Raw genomic sequence first — 22,186 nt, forward strand, 5'->3', positions numbered from 1 at the left:
CGAGAATATCACACTTGATATCAAATAAAGTCTTACTCAATTAGACTCATTATCTTAATGATAAAACTGTCAAATTATGTTCTCTTTTCTTAATTCTTGTGGCTAAATTAAAAAATATAATTTAATATTTTATCCTAATTAATTATATAAAATGACAAAAATTTCTGTTGATAGATTTTATCGTATTAAATACAATTATTTACAATTAATGTTTCTCATATAGCAAAACTTTATATATAATTTTAATTTATTAAAGATGTTGTGACTACTCTTTAAATTATTAAAACTATATTACTACTAAAACATTAATAATATATAAATATTTACATAAAATTCTTAATATGCAAATATAGTAATAATAATGCGTATTCTATTTACACGTATAACAATAAATATATACATACAAATAATATCCACAAAATATACATAATTATTAATCCAAAAACATTTAAAGATATATATTATAAAACATGATATGTTACGTATTCTATATTATATGTTAAAAATAATAATAATAATAATAATAATATGTTACGTATTCTATATTATATGTTAAAAAAAAATTAAATATAATTAAACATAAAAGCACCAGTGCAGCAATTAATGTTGCGTTTGCGTGGAAATAAAGCTGCATCAGGTTATTAAAATGACCTATAAAATAATCAAAACAATTTGGTGTGATCGAAAGAATTTAGTGAATGGCTGAATTCTCAAGTGCGTGGCAGAGAGGAGTAACCCTCGCTTTCTTTATTAATTTTGCAACGCGTAAAAACCAAGAAAAAAAAATATAGGGTTCAATGACAAAGTTGCAAGGCGCGCAGAAACCCTTTTCTCTATCTTTATTAATTAATAAAGATGCAAACTTTAAAGACCCAATTCTCTGCCACGAAAAATTCAATAGAGAAAAACCTTTCTTCATTCCCTTCATCAAGCAACAGCACAGTACAAAAATGGCCAAAGCCGATGCAAACAGGGACAGGGACGAGTCGCTGCAGAAACTGGTGAAAAAGCACAAGCACAGAAAATAGTCGCTCTATATTTTGTGTAGACTGTTTTTGAAAGTGAAATAGAGACTTTCACTAAAGAGTGAGATTGAGGAGGTATTCACATAAGAAAGTGGTCATCAACAGGTTAATCCCATAACGCTATGGAAAATCCTACAAACTCCAATGAACAACCAGATATAGGTTAAGCACCAGACTATCATGCCGGGGAAGACGACACAAAAGCGAAGAAGGAAAACTTTAAACGAAACAGTTCATCGTCAACCCGGAAATCCTAATGATGATTTGGCTAATTTTATTCGCTTTTAAAAGGTAAAAGCTTCGTTTAAGACTACAAGAAAATTGTAATCAGGTTTTACATTAATTTGGGAATTTTAGTTTGGATTAAATGAATTAAAATAACAAAACCCATAAATTTAAAAAACCAAATCAACGAAAACATGCAGGGCAGAGGAATGAACAATAGCTCTGATACCAAATGATAAAATTATTAGAGTATAAAATTGACTTAAAAATGTTATATTAACATCATAGTAACATATTCAAATAAAAAACAACGAAAGCAAAATGAAAGAATAATGTACATACATTTTATCATTGCAATTTTTGTAATCGAAACATATATAGCTTTGTTTTCTAAACCTTAACTCACTTAAACTCGATGGTGTGTTTTCTAAATAGAGGAATAGGCTTAGTAATCAAAACTGAGAATAACTCATTCCCTTATATAAATTCTGGCCATCACAAGTTCAAAAATAAATAGACTTTATATTTAAACAAAATTAGTAACTGCTTCATAACCTCTATGCAGTTAAAAAGATAAAAATAATGACTTAATGGACCACTTTATGTTCCTTAAAAATAAGAACTGAAAATGTTATAATATTTAAAATATTGTTAACATTATTCTCTTCTACTTTTCTATTTTTTTTCTTTAAATTTTAGAAAATTATTACTTTGAATAGATATGTTATTTTAACCCACATTGCATGAACTAGACCTAATCTTATTTGACCTAATCTCATTTAAAACTAAACCTCTTATTTTTTGCTCATTCAATATGGAGTTTTTTAAAGTTGTAGCCCACAAAGTTTATAGGAAGTAAGTTGGGATTGGGATAGGGTGGGGTTGACCCCTAAGTCTAAAACTCCTCCCTTCCGAGTCCCTCTGTCTTGAATCCCTAATCTCATCCCTCATTTCCCTCTCTCCACAACCCATGCCCTCACCTCTTCTCTCTCCATCATACAGTGATTGTTGGTTCTGCTCCCTTTCTGATTCCCTATGGCTGTTGGCCTTTTGCATATCCAAGCCCTCCTTTTCCCACCTCCACACCCCTTATTTTCCCCCATTGTTCCCTCACATTGCTCCCATCTATGTTCTCGTTTTCTTCCACCTAGTCAACATCGCTCCCTAGACCACAGGCCTAATTATAGTCCAATTATGTCTTAATATGTACTATTTGTAATGGGCTTTTACTTACTATCAGTCTAATTACGACCCAATTATATCTTAACATGATTGTTTGGCTGATTTGCGTTAAATTGTTTTTCGATTGGTTAGTCGCATTGGACGTCAACCAATAAGTCATTTTTTATGTTAACAATCGACGTGACTCATTGACTAATAGACTGATACAATGCTCTTGGTTGTTTGACATGTACGTACTATACACAATTAAAAATCAAATACTCAAAAAATATTTGAATAATAAGATAAAGATTTTTTTTAGTAGTTTATTTATATAATCTTTTAAAAGAATATAATGAAAAAAATGTGATAATAATAAAATAAATATATAATATACAAGAAAGGCATATCAAATACGCTAAATGATATTTCAAGAATTATTAGATATAATTTCTAAAGACACTTATATAATAAGTTAGATGAATAAAGGGTTAAAGAAATATGCTAGCATGACACTCAATTAAAGAGGTAAGCATGAGTTAACAAATATACAAGGGGTAAAGTAGGGGCCAACTTATCAACCACATAAAATTTTAGGGACTTAATTGGAAGTAAATTTTGTTAAGAACAACTAGTGAGACAACATTCATATTTTTGGGGGTGCAAAAGTACTCCACTCTTTTTATAAGTAAAATCATTTTGAACCTTATTGGATACTGGGCCTTTGCTTCCTTCACACCTCAAATATTTCATCATACCTTTTTGTTTGTAACGTGGAAATGTAAATGAGTTAAAACAACTTTCGAACACGTAGTCTAGAAAATTTTTTAACATTCCATAACGGTGGCTGGAATGCATTATTTTTCAATCTGAATTAACTTTTTATACAAAATTAATCATTCTAAACGTCTTAAATATGTTTATTGCGACTATAAGAAATTTATCTCTTTTTAAATTTAATTATATTTTAATCTTTAAACTTTAAAAATAAATTAATATAATTTTTTAATAAATGACATGTGTCAAATAAACTTATATTTAAACTATAATGTATTAAATGATATAAATAGGTCCAACGTTGCCCTAAAATATCACCAAAAAAAAATTAACATAATAAAATTAAAAGAACTTTATGTACTTATTTTTAAAATTTGATTACCAAATTATATTAAAATTTGAAAGAAAAACAAAAAGTTTAGACACTGAAACTATATTTAAACCTAAAGTTTATTATTGTCCAGTTAACTTTGTGGAATATTTCAAACTTCAATCTACTATTCTTTTTTTTAAAATAATTTGAAATTTGTTAGTTTATTTTTTTTTTTCTCATAGCTCCGATGACAAAACCAGATGCTTCAAAACTTTTTGTCTTTTATTATCTTTACCCTTTCCCCGACAACAAAATATTTAACAAACTCTGTTCTTTGTCTCTCCATCTTCATGTTCTTTGTATTTTCTCTGTGAAATAAGATATTCAATTAAGGGTTGTTTGGTTAAGTTTTGAAAAGTTAGTGGTTGTTGATGGAGGCATTGAATGTTGTATGGAGTGGAAAACCCTTTAAAACTGCAGCAACAACAACAACAAAGCTATCACCATTTCCAACACCTTCCACAAATGGTTCCCTATGCCACCATTACCAATCGACCAGACAAGCCTACCCTCCCTGTTTTTCAGTCATCACCAAACAGTAACAACAAAAGCATCCTATGTTATGATTTAATTCAAATATTCCGGAGACAAGGTTCTATAATGAAATCAAATGCTTAAAATTATCTCCAAATTATCCATTTCAAAATACGAGTTTATCATTAAAGATTAGTTCCAAATTAATAAAAACTTATTTTAAATTATATCTTCTGAAATTGTTTTTATTTCTTTATACAATATATAAAACTACTATTTTCATCTAGCACGTCATAAGAAAGGAATATTGAAATTTTGGGGGTGCAATAAGAAATTTGTGAGCAAGAGCCACGGCCTTATTCAAGCTGGCTAGCCTACCGCTAGGTTGACCCATTCAATTAGTTTATGAGTTGATTCTATTTCAAGCTTTTATGGTCAAAAGCTCAATAAGTAGTCTTAGAGGAATTAAACTTGAATGAATGGTTCTTAACCTTGTAAAGATTCAAAGTTTAATAACTCTATCATCCATGTATCTTCATTTATTATTGAAGTACTCATGGAGTGCACGTATAATTTAGACTATTGCATATGTTTTTCACATGATTGACTATGAATTACATTTTTAAAATTCAATATACATTTAATCGAAATTAATATATTTAATCTAAATTAAAATAGATTAAATATAAAGTTTATATTCATTTTACCTAATTCACATTGATTAGATTTTTCAATAACAATTTTTAATTTAATTTAAATTAATTTGCATAATTTTTCGAAAATGAATTTAAATTTTTATTTGAATTGGTCTAATTTGGTTTCGACTTAGCATATTTTGGACTTAGTCTCGCTAAACAAAGTTTGACATGGATTGAGTCTAGTTAAATTCAATTTGACTTAAATTTAACTCGATTTGATTAAGTTTGACTTGCACTTTATATAGTCCAACCAAATTTATCCTAAGTTTAGTTTAAAATGACTAATATTAACATGGGTTAAGCCCAATCCAACATAACATGAGTTCACCACCTAACCCAGACTAATCTAGACTCAAATTGGCTTAATATAAACTTAACTTAAGTTGCACTTACATACGATTCAACCAGACCTAATATAGGCTTAACCCAACTCAAGTGACAAGAGTCAACTCAACCCATATTAACTTGGACTTAGGTGGATCTGACTCAACCCTTCATGAGTTAGGTTTAACTCGAACAAAATTTCTTGACTTAGACCCATATTAACATGGGCATGACTCAACTTGACTTATCATGGGTTTGACCTAACTTAACATAATTAGAACCCAACCCAATGTGAGACCTAGCTTGAAATGGACCCTACCCAACATGACTTGAATGTTTCTTGACTATTTTTTTTATTGAACTTAGGATCAACCTATTTTGGTCAAATATGAGCTTGGCCAAATTAAGTTTAACATGTTCTTGACCCAAATAGGTCCAATGTAGGGCTAACATGACCTGACCAAACTTAACATTGGCTCGATCTGAGTTAGTTTAACATAGGTTAACCCTGAGTCAACCTAATATGGGCCTTACTCGACATGACCTAAAGTGGACTAGACTCAACCCAACTTGGCCTAAACCATCTTGACCTAAAATGGGTGTGGCTTGAATCTAACCCATCCTAACCAAACCTGGGCGACCTAACTTGACTTAATCTAATTTGGCCTATCTCAACTTATTTTAGTTCTAACTCAACGAGGCTTAACATGGACCCCACTTAACTTAACCTAACTTGGGTCAAACTTGAATAAACCTAACGTGGGTCTTGCTTGAGTCAACTTGATGTAGGAATTACTTGAGTCAACTTGACATGGGCTCTACTTGACATGAAATGACTTGACTTAGTGTCACCTGTCTCAAACCAACACAGACTTGACTCAACTTGGCTTGAATTAGGACTAGTTTGTCCCAACATAGCATGCACTGAGTCATCTTAGCCTTGGCCTAATGTGGGCTTGAGTTAATCTTAGCCCAACTGGATCTAACTTGACATGGGTTTGACTTGACTCAGTGTGGGTATGATCTGACTTGATTTGACCTAATCCTACCTATTTTGACTTGATGTAGTCGTAACTTGACTTGGCTAAACTCATCCCCACCCATTACTAATTTTACTCGACTTGGCCCAATCTTGATCCAAACTGACTCACTCTAATATGGGCTCAACCCAACTTAACTTGATGTGGCTCCAATCTAACCCAGTCTAACATATACTAAGTGTAACTTAGTCTGACATGGACTTAACATGATTTAGGTCCAACTCAACTAGTTTGAAATGGTCATAGCCCAACATGTCTTATCGTAAATTTATTTAACTTAGGTTAAACTAAGATCAATTCGACTTGTCTTAAGTCTTGACCTAGACTTATACATAATTTAGTTTGATTTAACTTTACAACATTTTATAAGTACAACCCAACTCAACATTTTATAAGTTCGATCCAACTCAAATGATAAACATTCCTTTAATATGATCCAATCTAACTTCGTAATTTCAATTCTTGATTTCACATTGTCTCACGTTAACCCAAAATATTATCCAAACTAAATTCAATTAATTGAATTTGACAAAAATTAAAAAATATATTTAAATTTATGATTACTTTATTAAAATAAATTAAAATAATATGAATTTAAATAATTATTAACGGAAAATATTTATATTTTTTCACCCTTATCTTTTAGTGTAATGTAAAAAATTAATAATAAAAAACCCTATGTTCTTTGGTGTCATTAATCACTTTGAATCTCTTAGATAACATATGAATTGAATGAGTTAGGTACTTGCTATTTGGTTTCTGTGGGACACATTCTTTTATTATTATTTGACGGTTATACTTATCTTTACAAATTTTTATATAGCCAACAGTGACATTTTAGAGAAAGAACACTCACATACATATTTTTCTCTTAGCTAAGCTAATTTGTCCTGCTCAGTAAATAAGAAGCAGTCATTAACTTTTTTCTTAATTATTTTCATTTTACAACCCCTCTTAGTAATAGAATATAGAATCGTTAAATGGGATGGAGTATGAAAAAAAAAAAGTGTCAACGTATCATTGTAAAAAAAAATATAGTAAAAGTAAGAAATTTAAATAAAAATAATCACGGGCATACTAGGTTGTAACTCCCACAGCCTTTACTGTGACTTCTTTAAGCTTTATCGCTTTGAGCTCCCCTCAGTTTTTTTCACTACCATTTGGATCTTAAATTCCACTTTTAACTTTAAAACAAAGTTAGACTTTCTACATTTTTATTTCAATTTTTTTAAGAAATAGAGCATATGTGCTTTTGTTTGTACAAATGCATCTTCAACCTGTCATCTAGTTCCAGTTTTTACTTTTTCTTTAAAGTAAGTATGCATTTTTGAAAAAGTTTAAGCATCAAGCACTTGGATCAGATCAGATACACATGGTACTCTTACGTTTCAAAATTAGATATTTTAGTTCAATCTCCAACTCTGTATAAATTTATTTATTTTTAGTCTTGGTCAATTAAATCCTAAATTTAGTATAATAATTGAAAATCCCATAACGCAACTTGAAGCCAATCTCCAATAGAAGTTAATTATTTATGGATTGTTTATAAATGCAGATTGATTGAATTACATATTTGACCTTGATTTAGAGATGATTTTTGCATAAAATGTGAAGAAATACGAACCTCAAAATTTGTGGTCCTATGAAAAATATTTGCACGATGAAGATGAGACCTAGAAAACCACCTACCTTTATGACTTCAAAACTCTCACAACAACACAACACAACACAATGGACTATCGAAAAAGAGAACCATGCCAATCCCCAAATGCTCCAAACAATTAATTATACGCTGTCAACCCTAATTTTCGATTTTATGCTCTATATACTAAAGATAAATATCAAAATAAATAGACATAAACATCGTTGATTTTTTAAGGTTACTTTGAATTTTTCTTAAGAATTTATCGTTATCAAATCCTAGCTTGTTTCTTTTTTGTTAACAAGCTCATCTCCAACTATGATAACTTCTGTCTGTGAATAGCGGTGAAACAAGGACAATGTAGAAGCTATTGGGTGATATACAAGAGATTCCATGCATTCGGTACATCTTGCCGAGTATAAGAATATGTGGTTTCATTGATATTTTAACAAAATAATAATTGAAAATTGAAGATAACAAATTAATCATATTTATCATAGTAAGATACTAAATACAAATTAGTTAGAATTTGATTAATTTGACCACATGTATTATGTTTTTAAAATATATTGATTTTAATATTCTAAATTATATTACATGTTTTTTAACAATCAAACCGTATCAACTTTTATTTTGCATTTTCTCATATTTGGATTCTAAAAGTTAATATTTTTTATCATCCCTCTAGTGCATCTCTAAAATACAATAATGTTAATATTTTAAATTATATTAATTTTTTAAATATATCAAAATAAATATATTTTAAAGATTAAAAAAAAACTAAGAGAGAGAATGAGTGAATAATTGAATAATGGAATTGAAGTTGCCATAAGAGGGATTTACCCCTATAATGAGTTTACTATAATGGTGTTGATATGGGGCTACAAAATCAAATACTCTTTTAGTGTTGTAAAGTATAAACTGAGATGCCCTATTATTACATCATAATGTTTTGCGAAAGCGAAGGAGAATTTGAAAGTAGGATTTCGTTTTCAACCATAAAAGTAGGTATATATAGGCTTCTTACAATCTAATTTTCCCATCCAATCTTACATTAATATATGCATTATTATTATTATTATTATTATTATTATTATTATTATTATTATTATTATTATTATTATTATGCTGCAACTGCACGCGGGGACGCTAGTTATTCCCTTCACATGCTATCATAGTCATCACTCAATGCTATGCTATTCTTTTCCCTCTCACGGATTCCTTCACACCACAACCAATGAACTACTTGTAATTTACTCACTATACTAAAATTCTATATCAAGTAATACAACAATAATAAAATAATGCTGAAACATCCAAATAAGTAAAACACACACAATGTGAAATCACAGTATAAGAATATAAAATACCTTGTATGTGAATTTTCAGTTTTTCTTGGCAACAGACAACAACTGTTAACAAAAAAGAGGTTTAGAGTGAGGTTACAAAGGATGCAAGTAATTTCCTGACTGTGATTGCCAATCTTTCTGCATAACCTGTTTTCCAATCTCCGCAAACTCATCACAGAGATGCCTTTACAACTAAAACAAAAATAATGTAACAAATCTAATAGTAAGTAGAAAATGAATTTAACCCTTATTAGTAAAATAATATATTTGAGATAAATTTTCTTAGAAATAATTTCGTATAAAAAAGACCTAAGTTGTCTGTCTTCGTGCTTGTGCACATTTTCAAGGGGCAGAACGGTCCCGACAGAAAAGTGCTTCTGACACGTGGCGGCAGAAGGTGAGTTGACAAATAGAAAAAAAAAGACAGAGAAATTAGAAAACACGTTCGGCGTGGTTGGGGAGAAGTCAAGTTCGTATGCTTCCCTCCTTTTTCTGACATTACAGTTCTGCAGAATTGAGAAACCCTTTTTTTTCTCCGTCAATTTATTATCTTCATTACGTGGGTGGTGAATTCCCTGTTTTGCCCCTTCCACCACCACCGTTCTGGTCTCTGTTTCATTCATTTTTCTTCTCTCATACATCGCACCAAAAAAAGGTATTCTGTTGAGTTTCTCTTCTTCTCTCTGAGTTCTATCTCTATATATACGTACACTCATTCCTCTGTCTCTCTGCAACCGACAACCTCTGCTTCTCTTCACTTATGCCTCATTCTTAAGGTATGTGTCCCTTCCTCTTCTTTTTTATTCTTCGAATCGGTTATTTTTATGCCTCCGAATCCGACGAGGAAGAAAAAACCAAATGATAAAATTAACCCAAAACAAAATAAAACATAACCCCGTAATTTTCTCTGTCTTTTTGTTTTATTATTATAATATATATGTTGTTTTGTATGCCTCCGTGCAATCCGGTTTGTGGTGAGTTTTTTCTTTTTTTTACTTCTATCTTTCTTTGCTGATAATTGTTTCTATTTTTATGACACTGTTGGGTTCTGCAACTGTTTCTGTATCTCAACGTTGATGTTTCTGCCCGGGTTGTGGGATGTCCAAGGCTGACGAATTTTGACTCTTACTAATCTTGGGTTTAGATGTATGTGTTTTGAACCGTATTGGTTTGTTAACTATTGTGTCTTCGTTAATAAAACGGTTTGAGTTAGACAATTGTTTTGTTTTTCTTTTGTGTGATGTGTTGTGTGTTTGCTTGGTTTGGATTGGATCTGGTTGTTTGTGGGTGGTGTTGATTTTGTGGACGACGTGTTTGATGATGATTGTAACAGGAGCTTGTATATCATGGAAGAGTTGAGGATGACAGGAAATGTTACGAACGGTGTTCATGATGAAGGGGAAGGTAATGAGATGAATGTGAACCTTGATTCCCCTTCTAAGGAAACCTCGAGTGCGGTTAAGTCCCCCAGGGGCTCCTCGAGTCCGGGAAAAGGTGAAGGCAATACTGCTAATTTTGGTGTTGATGGGGTGGTTGAACCCTCCATTGAACAGCTTTATGAAAATGTATGTGACATGCAGAGTTCGGATCAGTCACCGTCACGGCAAAGTTTTGGATCTGATGGCGATGAGTCTAGAATCGATTCGGAATTGCGCCATCTAGTTGGAGGACGGATGAGGGAGGTAGAGATAATGGAAGAGGAAGTTGGGGAGGAGAAAGGGCAAGAAAGGAGTTCAAGTAGTGAAATATCTTCCGGATTGGATGGCTTGACCACTGATAAGAAATTGGATCAGGTGAATGAGATTCAGGAGGTTCAGCCTGCACCTACTAGTTCTGGTTCCTCAGTAAAGTCTGTTAAGGCATCGAGTTCACGGGTGGGATCTGATACGTCGCCCAAATCAACAGCCAAAGGAAAAAGTCCTGCCCCAAAACCTCCTATGCAAAGAAAGAATGGTAGACCTTCGAGGAAACAAAGTAGTGGTGTTACTGGCGTGAAGAATTTGAAGAATTCTCCTTCGGGTAATAAGTCAGTGTCACAAAACCGTATTGAGAAAAGGGCCGAGTCCGCATTAGACAGACCTGAGAGGGCACCGATATTACTAAAACAAGCAAGAGATATGATTTCATTCGGGGATAATCCTAATAGGGCTCTTGACTTAGCTCTTCAAGCAATGAAACTGTTTGAGAAGTTTGGTGATGAGAAACCGAGCTTAGAGCTGGTTATGTGCTTACATGTTATTTCAGCAATATATTGCAGCTTGGGTCAATATGGTGAGGCAATCCCAATTCTTGAGCGGTCAATTGAGATTCCTGTTATTGGGGAAAGTCAGGAACATGCCCTTGCTAAATTTGCTGGTCACATGCAACTGGGAGACACCTATGCTATGCTGGGCCAGCTTGAGAATTCAATTAAGTGCTATACCACTGGATTAGAAGTACAGAAGCAGATTTTGGGGGAGACAGACCCAAGAGTTGGTGAAACTTGTCGGTACGTGGCTGAAGCTAATGTTCAGGCTTTGCGATTTGATGAAGCAGAGAGGCTTTGTCAGATGGCTCTAGACATTCATAAAGCAAATAATCCAGCTCCGTCTCTTGAAGAGGCAGCTGATAGGAGGCTCATGGGCCTTGTATGTGATACAAAGGGAAATCACGAAGCTGCTCTTGAGCATCTTGTTCTAGCCAGCATGGCAATGGTCGCTAATGGCCAGGAAGGGGATGTGGCTTCTGTTGATTGCAGCATTGGAGATGCATACTTGTCTTTGTCTCGATATGATGAAGCTATCTTTGCGTATCAGAAAGCATTAACAGCTTTCAAGACCAACAAAGGAGAGAATCATCCAGCAGTGGGATTTGTCTTTGTGCGTCTGGCTGACTTGTATAACAGGATAGGAAAGATAAGGGAATCAAAATCATATTGTGAGAGTGCACTTAAAATATACGAGAATCCAATTCCTGGAGTTCCTCTAGAGGAGATTGCTAGTGGTCTTACAAATATTTCAACTATCTATGAATCTATGAATGAACTTGAACGGGCTCTCAAGTTACTGCAGAAAGCACTGGAGATATACAATGATGTCCCTGGTCAGCAAAGCACAATAGCTGGAATTGAAGCTCAGATGGGAGTCATGTACTACATGTTGGGGAACTTTTCTGAATCTTACGAAACTTTGAAGACGGCTATTTCAAAACTTCGTGCTATTGGAGAAAAGAAATCATCTTTCTTTGGTATTGCTCTTAATCAAATGGGACTTGCCTGTGTCCAACGGTATGCCTTAAGTGAGGCTACAGAATTATTTGAAGAAGCAAAGAGTATTTTGGAACAAGAATATGGTCCGTATCACCCAGAAACACTTGGGGTATGCAGTAATCTTGCTGGCACATACGATGCAATTGGCAGGTATTCACCTTTTTTCTCTTCCTTTTTGGGTCATTTCCTTTTTTCTATTTGCAGATATATTTTCACTATTAGATCATATGCAGCACTTTCAATTTACTGCGACATTGAGAAGGCTAGTAGTAAGACGATATGTTATATATTAATAGTCTGCCTAATCCAGTCACGCCACTCAGTATGTTAATTGAGTCATGTTCATGCAACTCGTGAATATAATGACCGATTTTCATTGTGGCATTCATGTTGAGTTAGTTCACTAGTTTAATGTCACTTTCTTTCCTCTAAACCATTACATTAACAACATATAAACAATTGCATCTTTGTGACATTAACACTATGGCTTGGGGGAAAGAAAGGGAAGGGGGTATAACATGTTTTAAGTTAGAATTGAAGAGAAAACAGAAGGCAAGAAACTTGATTTTGGCTTCTAAAAGTAAACTTTTCTCTCCTTTCCTCCTTTTACTTTTTCTTTACCCAAACCCAAAAAAAATGCACCATCTTTTTTGTTTTTTCTCATCTGTATCATCTTTCTTGGCATCCAAATGGACAGCTGAGTTTTAGATTTCCACAGAATGGTTAGTTAGTTATTCTCTTCTCATGGGGTTTGATATTTTTTATTTCAGAATGGATGATGCAATTCAAATTCTGGAGTACGTTGTAAGCGCGAGGGAGGAAAAGCTTGGGACAGCAAATCCTGACGTGGATGATGAGAAGAAAAGGTTGGGTGAGTTGTTGAAGGAAGCAGGAAGAGTTCGGAGCAGAAAAAACAGATCACTTGAGAACCTTCTTGATGGCAATGCTCACACTGTAAACAATGTTGTCATCAGGGCCTGACGATGATTTCTATCAATGACTCGTAAAAGAAAAGCTATGCTTTACAGGAACTCAAAGTAGCATATGCTGAAAGGCTGAAGAGATAAACCTGCAGTCTGGACAGTATTAATTTATTGGGTATAATTGAATGATCGAATAGTGTTATCATTGATGGGGTAAAATTGGAAGAGTGTAATTTTTGTGCTAGATTATTCTTATTTAAAAGCTATGTTGTTGTTTATATGATATTATGTAAGTAATTATGGTGTATAGATACTCCCCTTGTTTGTGTATACAACATTTTCCCCCTCGTTTCACATATCAAGAGAAGACTTATTTTTCTCCCTTTGTTCAAGACTCTGCATTGCCGATATTAGCTTAATGGTTGACAGTTACGTATATGTTGTTTCTTAAGTGAAGTTTGATAGAGAATGGAATAAATAAATGATTTGTGGTCTTGCCTAAAATGTCCAAAGAACACTTATCATAAAACTAAATTCGATTAATCATATGGCTCCAGAGCCTAGTCTTCTTTTTTCTCAAAAGGAAACTGAATTTATATGTCTATTCGTTTGCACTTTTGCAGACACTTGTTTTAACGTCTACATTTCATGATAACATTACTTCCATGATAATATTGCTTTCTGTAATCCTACACAGTAGATTTCATAGAAATATATATTACGAGATATACAGATAAACCCAGCTTGGTTATTTATTAATTATTTATGCATCAAAAGATAGAATTTATCACTGTATTTTATTTTGATATGATTTCACTTTCATTTATTGCATTGGAAAGATACACACTTTTCTCTTTTCTAATTTTATTTTTAACATCTACTTGACAAAATATAAACTATACTTGTTCTGTTAGTCCACAATATATATCTATCAAAGACCACAACTCTCATCATCATTTATTAGGCATTTGAATTAAACACGTACAGAGATGCATGAAATTCAGTAATATTCTTAAAGTACATTTACTTTTGAAATATCAAAAGCAGATGCTATTTATTTAGGACGTAAAATCACACACAGACAAGGAACAACAGCACAACTTAAGCAAGAAACTTAGTAATTAAGGTGGTAGTGGTGCCAATTCAAAGTGCCAAGTTTGAGTCATCCATCACTGGGTTGAGAGAGGGATAGTAATGGGTTCAGTGACATGAGTCACGTGCTTCCAAAGCTTGAATTCTCCCTTCACAAAATCATAATAACCCCCCAACAGTCCTATGGTCTTGTTCCTTATTCCTCTTTCAACATATGGATATGTGCTCAGGTTCACTAACGAGTTATTCACTGACTCCTGCATCATCAGAACATTACAAAATGGTCACTACTCATTATTTAATGTTAAAAGCATGGTAGTTGAATCAAAATTGAAGTACATAAAACCTTTTCACAGAATTTGCATTGGTCCTTGAAATCATAGCCTTCATATTCTTTCAGAACCGCGAGTTTAGCTGGCAAACCAATTTTCACCCAATCATCTATGAAGTCACTGCACATTTCAATCGAACAATGTACAAAAGGGTTAAAGCATGGCTAATTGGAGACTTGTTCCATCCTACACATTGTATACATTTTTAGTTTAACTCTTCTGTGAAAAAGAAGGAATTAAAATCTTGATATTAGCTATGTATTTTATATATAGAAATTAATTCTCACAAGGGGGCAGAACCGTCTTCTGGATGACTCATAAGCCTTTGGATTCCACCACAGCGACTGTGGCCAATGACCAGAATGTTTGGTACCTGTAAAAACATACGGTTGGTCTTATATACGTTGAGATTCCTCTATGCATTAAAAACCAAAAATAAAGTAATTGGTTTCAGAGAAAACTTTAATAAACCAATCATCATCACCTTGAGAGCAGTGATAGCATACTCAATGGCTGCGCCAACTCCACTGTGCCTTAGCTGTTGAATGAACAGAACATGACAGTGAGAAATTTAACCACTTTTGTTTAATTTTAAGAATATATGGAGAACGAATTTCAGTAACATAATTTAAACTTCAAAGTAAAGTAAAAGTCTTGTGAACCTGATTAAATGGAGGCACCATGTTAGCAATGTTGCGGACCATGAAAGCTTCTCCAGGTTGGAAATGGAGGATAGTTGAAGGACTCACTCGAGAGTCCGAGCAAGCAAACACCAGATACTACACCATATTCAGAACATATCAAAATTAGAAGATCAAAGGTGGTGAAAAATGGTGATAAAACTTGTAACTATTCATCACCTGGGGGCTTTGACCATTGGCAAGTTTGTCATACAGTTCCGGATTCCTACTGCAAGATATAAATAAACATGAGAAATTGTTGAATATGTATCATATTTCTCTTTTGCATCAACACAATAATGAAGAGTTGAATTTGAAGTTTACTCGAAATTGTTGATCTTGAAGTAAGTGAATCCGAGTATGATTCTTTGGAAGGCAGGGTCATTATGTTTTTGCAACTCAGCTATGACTTCTTCAACTTTTTCTGCTGCCACTGCATTAAGCTCTTCCTTTTCTCTGTAATCACTAAGCTACAAATGTTATTATACTAGCATAACTATTCTATATCTTATGATCATAGAGTCTTTCAAGAATTTTAGTTCATCATGGAGTGAAGTTAAATAAGTGTAGAATTTTCTTTTATTTATTTAAATTTAAGTATACACACATTTTTTAAATTTTGTAGAATAAATAAATAAATATATTTCTGACTTAACTGTTACACATTTGCACTCATTTTAATTTACTTTGTTTTCCGACAAATATCCAATATGTACTGATGTCACTACACTTAAATATAATTTTGATTCACTTAATTTTGAAGGACTATTATTATCAATTGGATTCAATTCTCATCGATATTTTAATTAAATTATATACTCATTTGACTCTCTTTTTTCAATTTTTTTAATAAGTAGTTAATTTTTATTTTTAAAAGTAAAAAATTAGTACTTTACTTAATTAAAAAAAATTATCTAAAACCCTTAAGTTTTACCCTTTTTATTAAAAATTCCTTCCAAATTAAACAGTTTAAAACCATCTTCTCCTTAAAACTCATTAATCAAAACATTAGATTTTATATGAAGTAAAAAAGAAATAAAATAAAGAAAACTCAATTTTTACCCTCTTTTTACCTTCATCTCTCATCTTACAGAATCATACAAATTTTATCAATTGTCTTCTATTTATAAACTTTTGAAAAAAAAAATCACATTTCTTTCGTAGTAACTCCTAAATATTGGCAAAAATGATAATGTAAAGGTTTTAAATAATACAAAAGTTTACATAGAGACTAAATTTTGCCAAATTTTAAAATGAAGAGACTTAAATAACTGAAAATTATAGAAAATGAGCACGTTATATAAATAAAGAAAGAAAAACTACAATTAAACTTATATTTTTAAATGAAACTTTTCTAATTTTATTTCTCTAACTGGTAACATATGATTCAAGTTAGTTTATTGTGCATCATTAAACTAGTTTAAGGGTAAGAAAACAGTGTAATAAAGGAAAAATATTTTCATGTGATTGAAGTTTATGAATAATTAATTAACCTGAGAAGCTTCTTCAGCTCTTCAATGGCCACTTCAGATGTCTGTTTTGCCATAGTTATCTCTTCTGATCTGCAAATTCCAAAACTGTTACTAATTACAAGGCCATCAACAAACCATTTCATTATTTAATGGATTTCTGCAAACGTAATATAAAACCTGTTTCAAAAAATGTTTTTGAAAATTTTCCAGAGTTTTCTTTATTGAAATATTATATATATATAATAAAAAAAAAAGTCAAAATCACTTGTAACTTGTATCTATACATACATATTAGCATTGGATGAAATAAATGCATTAATTACATTGGCTTTCAACTTAATCACATCTTTGTTACAAGAGTCATTTCATAGCATAATATTTTTTATTTATTTACTCTTTATTTTATTTTATTGCATCATTATTAAGATCTCTTTACCACTTTTACCATTTGAAAGAATCTTATAAGATATTTATTAATATTTTATCTTCTCAAGACAAAGAAATAATTTTTTATTCTTATGACTAAACATTATATTTAATATTTAACATCCCTTTTAACAAAGAGTTCTTATAAAACTTAAATCTTAAATTTATAATTCTAAATATGACATCTGCAATAAAAATGTACTTCATGAAGGTTTTTTAAATCTTTAACTTGAAAAAAAAAATCTTGAAGAAATTTATCATAGATCTACAAATTACATTCACTTTCTTTAACTTGAAAAAAGTTTATTGTATAGGAAAATATCATTTCCTAATAAAAACGAGAATTTTAAGTAAATTCAAACAAACTTCTGCATAAAACATATTTGAAATACAGTCATTAAAAACTAAATATATATATATATATATATATATATATATATATATATATATATAAGTTTCTGAAATTATTTATTATTAAAACGTAGTATGCTTTCTTTTAAAGGATATAACACGATAGATACTACAAAATGAAAAAAATAATAATAACAAAAACTAAGGAAAAATAAACTCAAATGTAGGATTAGGGTTGAGATAACCCTATGAAACAAGCAATATTTTTTTCCACCTTTTCTTGCTCCGAAAAGATATTACAGAAATAATTTGCTTGAGAGATTTTCTGAGAAATGAAAGTAACAAAGTTTTGGTTGTGCTTTTCTCAGTTCCAGGGTCTCCTATTTATAGCTGGCAATAAAGATGGTGGGGTTTTTCTTATGTTTTTATTATTATTATTTTTAGCACTTTCCTTTATTTTATTAAAATAATTTTTTTCTCTCTCTAGTGATTTGACATTTCTAGTGGAATATGAAAATGTCAAGAAAATAATTTTTAAATAATATATAGCATTTTGAAAACAATTTTCGCACACACCGTCCATGAAACAACTCTACCCCTATGATAATAAAAGGTAGAAGCTAGTGACTTTTATAGTTGAGATTGAGACCATGATGATATGGACAAGTTTTAACCCCTTTTTCATAAAAAAAAAATATTTGTTTACGAATTAAAATAAACGTTTTAAAAAATTATAAAAAAGCTTTTATAGATTAATTTATACACAAAATTCATTTTAGTTTATAAATAAGTATATTTTATATTTCTTCATACTCTTCTATCCTAACATTTTTTATTAAGTATGTCCAAACAAATTAAATATATTTCGATGGGAAGACGGAGATTTTTGTTTATGATCAAAATTATTAGTAAAATTTAAGTTAAAAAAATGTTATTAAAATACATTAAATATGCACGTTATCTAATAAAAAGTAATTATCAATTAAAGTTCATATATATTAACATCCCAAAAAGACATAATATAAATATTATATAGAAACTATCACATATTCAATAAAATAGAACAGTTAACAAGATGAGAAATAAAAAATTACATTATAGTTATACAAAACATAATTACAATTTAACTTTATATATAAGCCAATAAGACAAAGTTATATACCACACAACTAGTCTAAAAGAAACTAAACGTTTGATGCACCTTCATCCAAAGCTTCCTCTACAAAAATATCATCACCCTCTTCTCATATCCACCAGATGATTATTGCCAAGAAAACAATGTACAAGAACACCTAAACCTAGAACAAACAAACAGGGTAAGCTAGTGATACAAAACCAATCATAATATATATTAACATTTCATACATTCGTCATATTTCACATAAACAAACCAAACATCTTAATCATGCTAAAGACATAGACTAGATTGTCTGGATATAGTATGACTGTCGAGCTATGACAAGTCATGCACTTTTAGTGGCTTCTACTGCTCTACAGAGTCATTGTAAATGGGTTTCACCCCATCACACTCACAAGATTAGTTTGTACCGTATCTTAGGCCATACTGGAAGCATCCAAACTAAGACCTCCTGCTACTCTAACCACACGTATCAATCCTCTTTAATTGAGAATGAATGATCATTAGAGTATCAGGATAATCTCCAAGACTGAGCTCCCTACATTCATACAAACAACACTTTATACAAACATTAAGAATTCTCCTTAGAACTCTTACAAACCTCACATCCATATAATCATATGTTCCAAACCATACAACAAATCATAAAATAAATTATCATACCATTTAAAACTATGCACACAAGAGAAAAAAAGTTAAAACACCCAATAAGACTCAGACTCACTCGCCCAGCACCAAAAACAAGGTTCCCAATGAGCACAAGCTAGGTTTTAAGAAACCCTAATCCATACGCTACACTCATTGGCCTAAAACTAGGTCCATATCCTTTTAGGCCTAAACTAAACTACTAGGCCCAAACCCAAACTATTGTCCAAATACATTATCCAAATATAATCTTACATTAAAAGACACATAATACAAAGCCTAAATTAACATATTCTAATATTTACAGAAGAAATCATAGACCAAGTCTTCACACCTTCCTTAGCCCAAATGAAATCAACTTAGGCATGCTCAACTTATGTGAAGTTCAAACTTCTTGGATCCTTTTAGCCATGGCTAAAGCGTTTGCCATCACAGACTCCATATAGTCAAACACTTCAGATGACTCTAATTACATAAAGATAGAGCATATTAATGATCTGAACACACCCTCATTAGCACAAAAGAGTAGACAATTAAATTGAGCTACCTAAAGTTATATGCAAACCTCTTAAAGACCACATATAACATGATCAAGATTGACTCAAGAAAAAGAACACAAAGGAAACTTATTTTATTCACAATTTTGATTAGATAAATGTGATGTTGCATCGAGTTTTAAAATAGACTAAGATATTTAAAGAGACGAGAGAGATAGTGTTAAAAACTTAGAAAGAAGGTAGAAGAGGTTTAGAGATTTAAAAAAAAAAATAGGTTTAATAGGTTCAGAGGTCCCTATATTTGCGGGTTCGTTTCAATTGGGTCCTCTAATTTTGGAAGTGATCAATTGGGTCCCTAATTTTGGTCAATTTGATTCAATAATAGCATTTTCGTTAAATATAGATGGCATCCAGGTGGCACCGTTTGAGCTGTATAGATGAATTTTTAACATTTTTAATTGTTAAATATATTAATAAATGAAAATATAATTAGAAATTATTAAAAATATTAAATTAGGCCGGTGGTGGGGACTCAATTGATCACTTCCAAAATTGAAGGACCTAATTGAAACGAACCCGCAAATATAGGGACTTCCGAACCTATTAAACCTAAAAAAAATGATGAAAGTTTCTATAAAATAAAACTCATTTTAATATAATCCTATTTATATTTTAACTTTTTAATAATAAAATATTTGAATATTATTTATAAAATCATTGTTATTCTTAATCATTTTTTCTAAATCTTCACATTTAACTTCAATCATGCAACATTAATTTCACATTGACACTATTCTAGTTAATTTTGACTATATAAAGTCTAATGTTTAATTCAAGAAATTTCAAATATATAAGCATTGATCAAAATTATCCCACTCTAATGTTCTCACCAAGTTAGCTATCCAGCGTCATCTTTTGTTGAAAATTTATCTTCCAATGTATATACTTAAAAAATAAACTTTTATTATGAATTAAAATGTCCCAAAAGTTCTACATTTTGCATGATATTGCACATTTTGAAAGTCCCTATTGTCTACGTGTTATGGTGGCAAAAAAAGCAAGCATATATTATCTTATATATGTGCAATTATTTATTTAATCAATTTCCGAAATACATATATCCCTTATAACTAATGTATTGATTAATTAACTAATATCTTTTTAAATCAATGGAGTTTTAAGAATATCAAAATTATATAAAAAAATTAATTATCTTTGGTACGTTCCATTTTTCATAAGTAAAAACAACAGTAAACTCGTAGGTCTCGTTTCATGTTCACAAATGAAGTACGCAATAATATACATTCTCCCAACATATGAATCCACGTTTGGAACGTTTTATTTGGTGAAGTAGAATCACTTTTTACTCTTTTTCTCGATGTCTGAAAAATGATTTTTTTAACTAATATTTTTATGCATTACTTTTTAGAAATTTATCATATTTCCATATGAAACCAATATAAAGATACAGAACTATGTGAGCAAAGTGTTTGACTAAGAACCAAATGTTAAAATCAAGTACAAACACGTGAAATACCTACAAATTATTTCTTTATTGTTCTAGATGGTTGGAATATATTTGTAATATTAAACAAAAGAGGAGTCAACTGAATTTTTTTAATATGATTAAAACTAATAATGCACACTTTTAATATGAACAGGAACTCATAATACACAATTTTAATATGAATATCTCTTGCATCAATTTTAGTGATTCATTACTGAAATATTCATATAGTCTATCAGCAGAATAAATGAGAAAATTGAACTCAATTCACATTTAGAACTACTAATTAATAAGAAAACAAACAATACGAGGAACCCAAAGTTATCAACACATAATTTATTCTAGGACTCTTTAATTAATTAAGCTTAAAAATGAAATCATAATTAAAGATACGCCCGTTCAAAAAGGGCCTACGAGATAGGAGACAATTATACCACTTAATTAATTAATAATAATAATAATAATAATAATTTTAGAATTAAATTAATTATTATAATCATAAAATTAAATTAATTTTAGAATTTTATTGTAAATAATTTGTATTTATTTTGTAATAAAATGGTTTAGGTTAAAAAAATAGTCTAGTCGAAAAAGGGTTAAATTTAAGGAAATGATCACTTAAAAAATAAAATTGATAAAATAATTATCTTAATTTTAAAAAAAACATATATTTAAAGAGTAAAATTAGAAAACAAATATATGGACACAAAAATGAAGAATCATTACAGTAGGAAGTGTTCAATTTTTTTTATCATAATTAAAAATAATAAAATTATTGTTATTGTTAT

General features: G+C 30.9%; 2 protein-coding genes across 2 annotated transcripts; one reads left to right on the forward strand and one right to left on the reverse strand.

Annotated features, from left to right (window-relative positions):
• Positions 1–9,541: 9,541 nt before the first annotated feature.
• LOC108331988 (protein KINESIN LIGHT CHAIN-RELATED 3) lies at positions 9,542–13,650 on the forward strand. The gene is made up of 3 exons (XM_017567053.2): positions 9,542–9,864; positions 10,422–12,485; positions 13,106–13,650. The coding sequence occupies exons 2-3, from the start codon at positions 10,435–10,437 to the stop codon at positions 13,314–13,316; spliced, it is 2,262 nt and encodes a 753-aa protein (XP_017422542.1). The 5' UTR covers positions 9,542–9,864; positions 10,422–10,434; the 3' UTR covers positions 13,317–13,650.
• A 533-nt stretch (positions 13,651–14,183) lies between these two features.
• Positions 14,184–17,969, reverse strand: LOC108331116 (carbonic anhydrase 2). Its single transcript, XM_017565742.2, has 9 exons — positions 17,886–17,969; positions 16,856–16,924; positions 15,687–15,818; positions 15,543–15,591; positions 15,345–15,461; positions 15,167–15,220; positions 14,970–15,055; positions 14,697–14,802; positions 14,184–14,607 (listed from the first exon to the last, which is right to left on the reverse strand). The coding sequence occupies exons 2-9, from the start codon at positions 16,906–16,908 to the stop codon at positions 14,428–14,430; spliced, it is 777 nt and encodes a 258-aa protein (XP_017421231.1). The 5' UTR covers positions 16,909–16,924; positions 17,886–17,969; the 3' UTR covers positions 14,184–14,427.
• Between the last annotated feature and the right edge of the window lie 4,217 nt (positions 17,970–22,186).

Source organism: Vigna angularis, chromosome 4 (assembly GCF_016808095.1).
Source record: "Vigna angularis cultivar LongXiaoDou No.4 chromosome 4, ASM1680809v1, whole genome shotgun sequence".
Lineage (NCBI taxonomy): Eukaryota > Viridiplantae > Streptophyta > Magnoliopsida > Fabales > Fabaceae > Vigna > Vigna angularis.

What these genes read in the sequence shown, in the direction of transcription:
- LOC108331116 (XM_017565742.2), bottom strand. Translation starts at nt 16,908, where the DNA reads ATGGCAAAACAGACATCTGAAGTGGCCATTGAAGAGCTGAAGAAGCTT. An exon ending in TGGTGCCTCCATTTAATCAG is followed by an intron (nt 15,221 to 15,344) that starts GTTCACAAGACT and finishes TTCATTCAACAG; the next exon opens with CTAAGGCACAGTGGAGTTGG. An exon ending in ATGCTATCACTGCTCTCAAG is followed by an intron (nt 15,056 to 15,166) that starts GTGATGATGATT and finishes ATGTTTTTACAG; the next exon opens with GTACCAAACATTCTGGTCAT.
- LOC108331988 (XM_017567053.2), top strand. Translation starts at nt 10,435, where the DNA reads ATGGAAGAGTTGAGGATGACAGGAAATGTTACGAACGGTGTTCATGAT. An exon ending in ACATACGATGCAATTGGCAG is followed by an intron (nt 12,486 to 13,105) that starts GTATTCACCTTT and finishes TTTTTATTTCAG; the next exon opens with AATGGATGATGCAATTCAAA.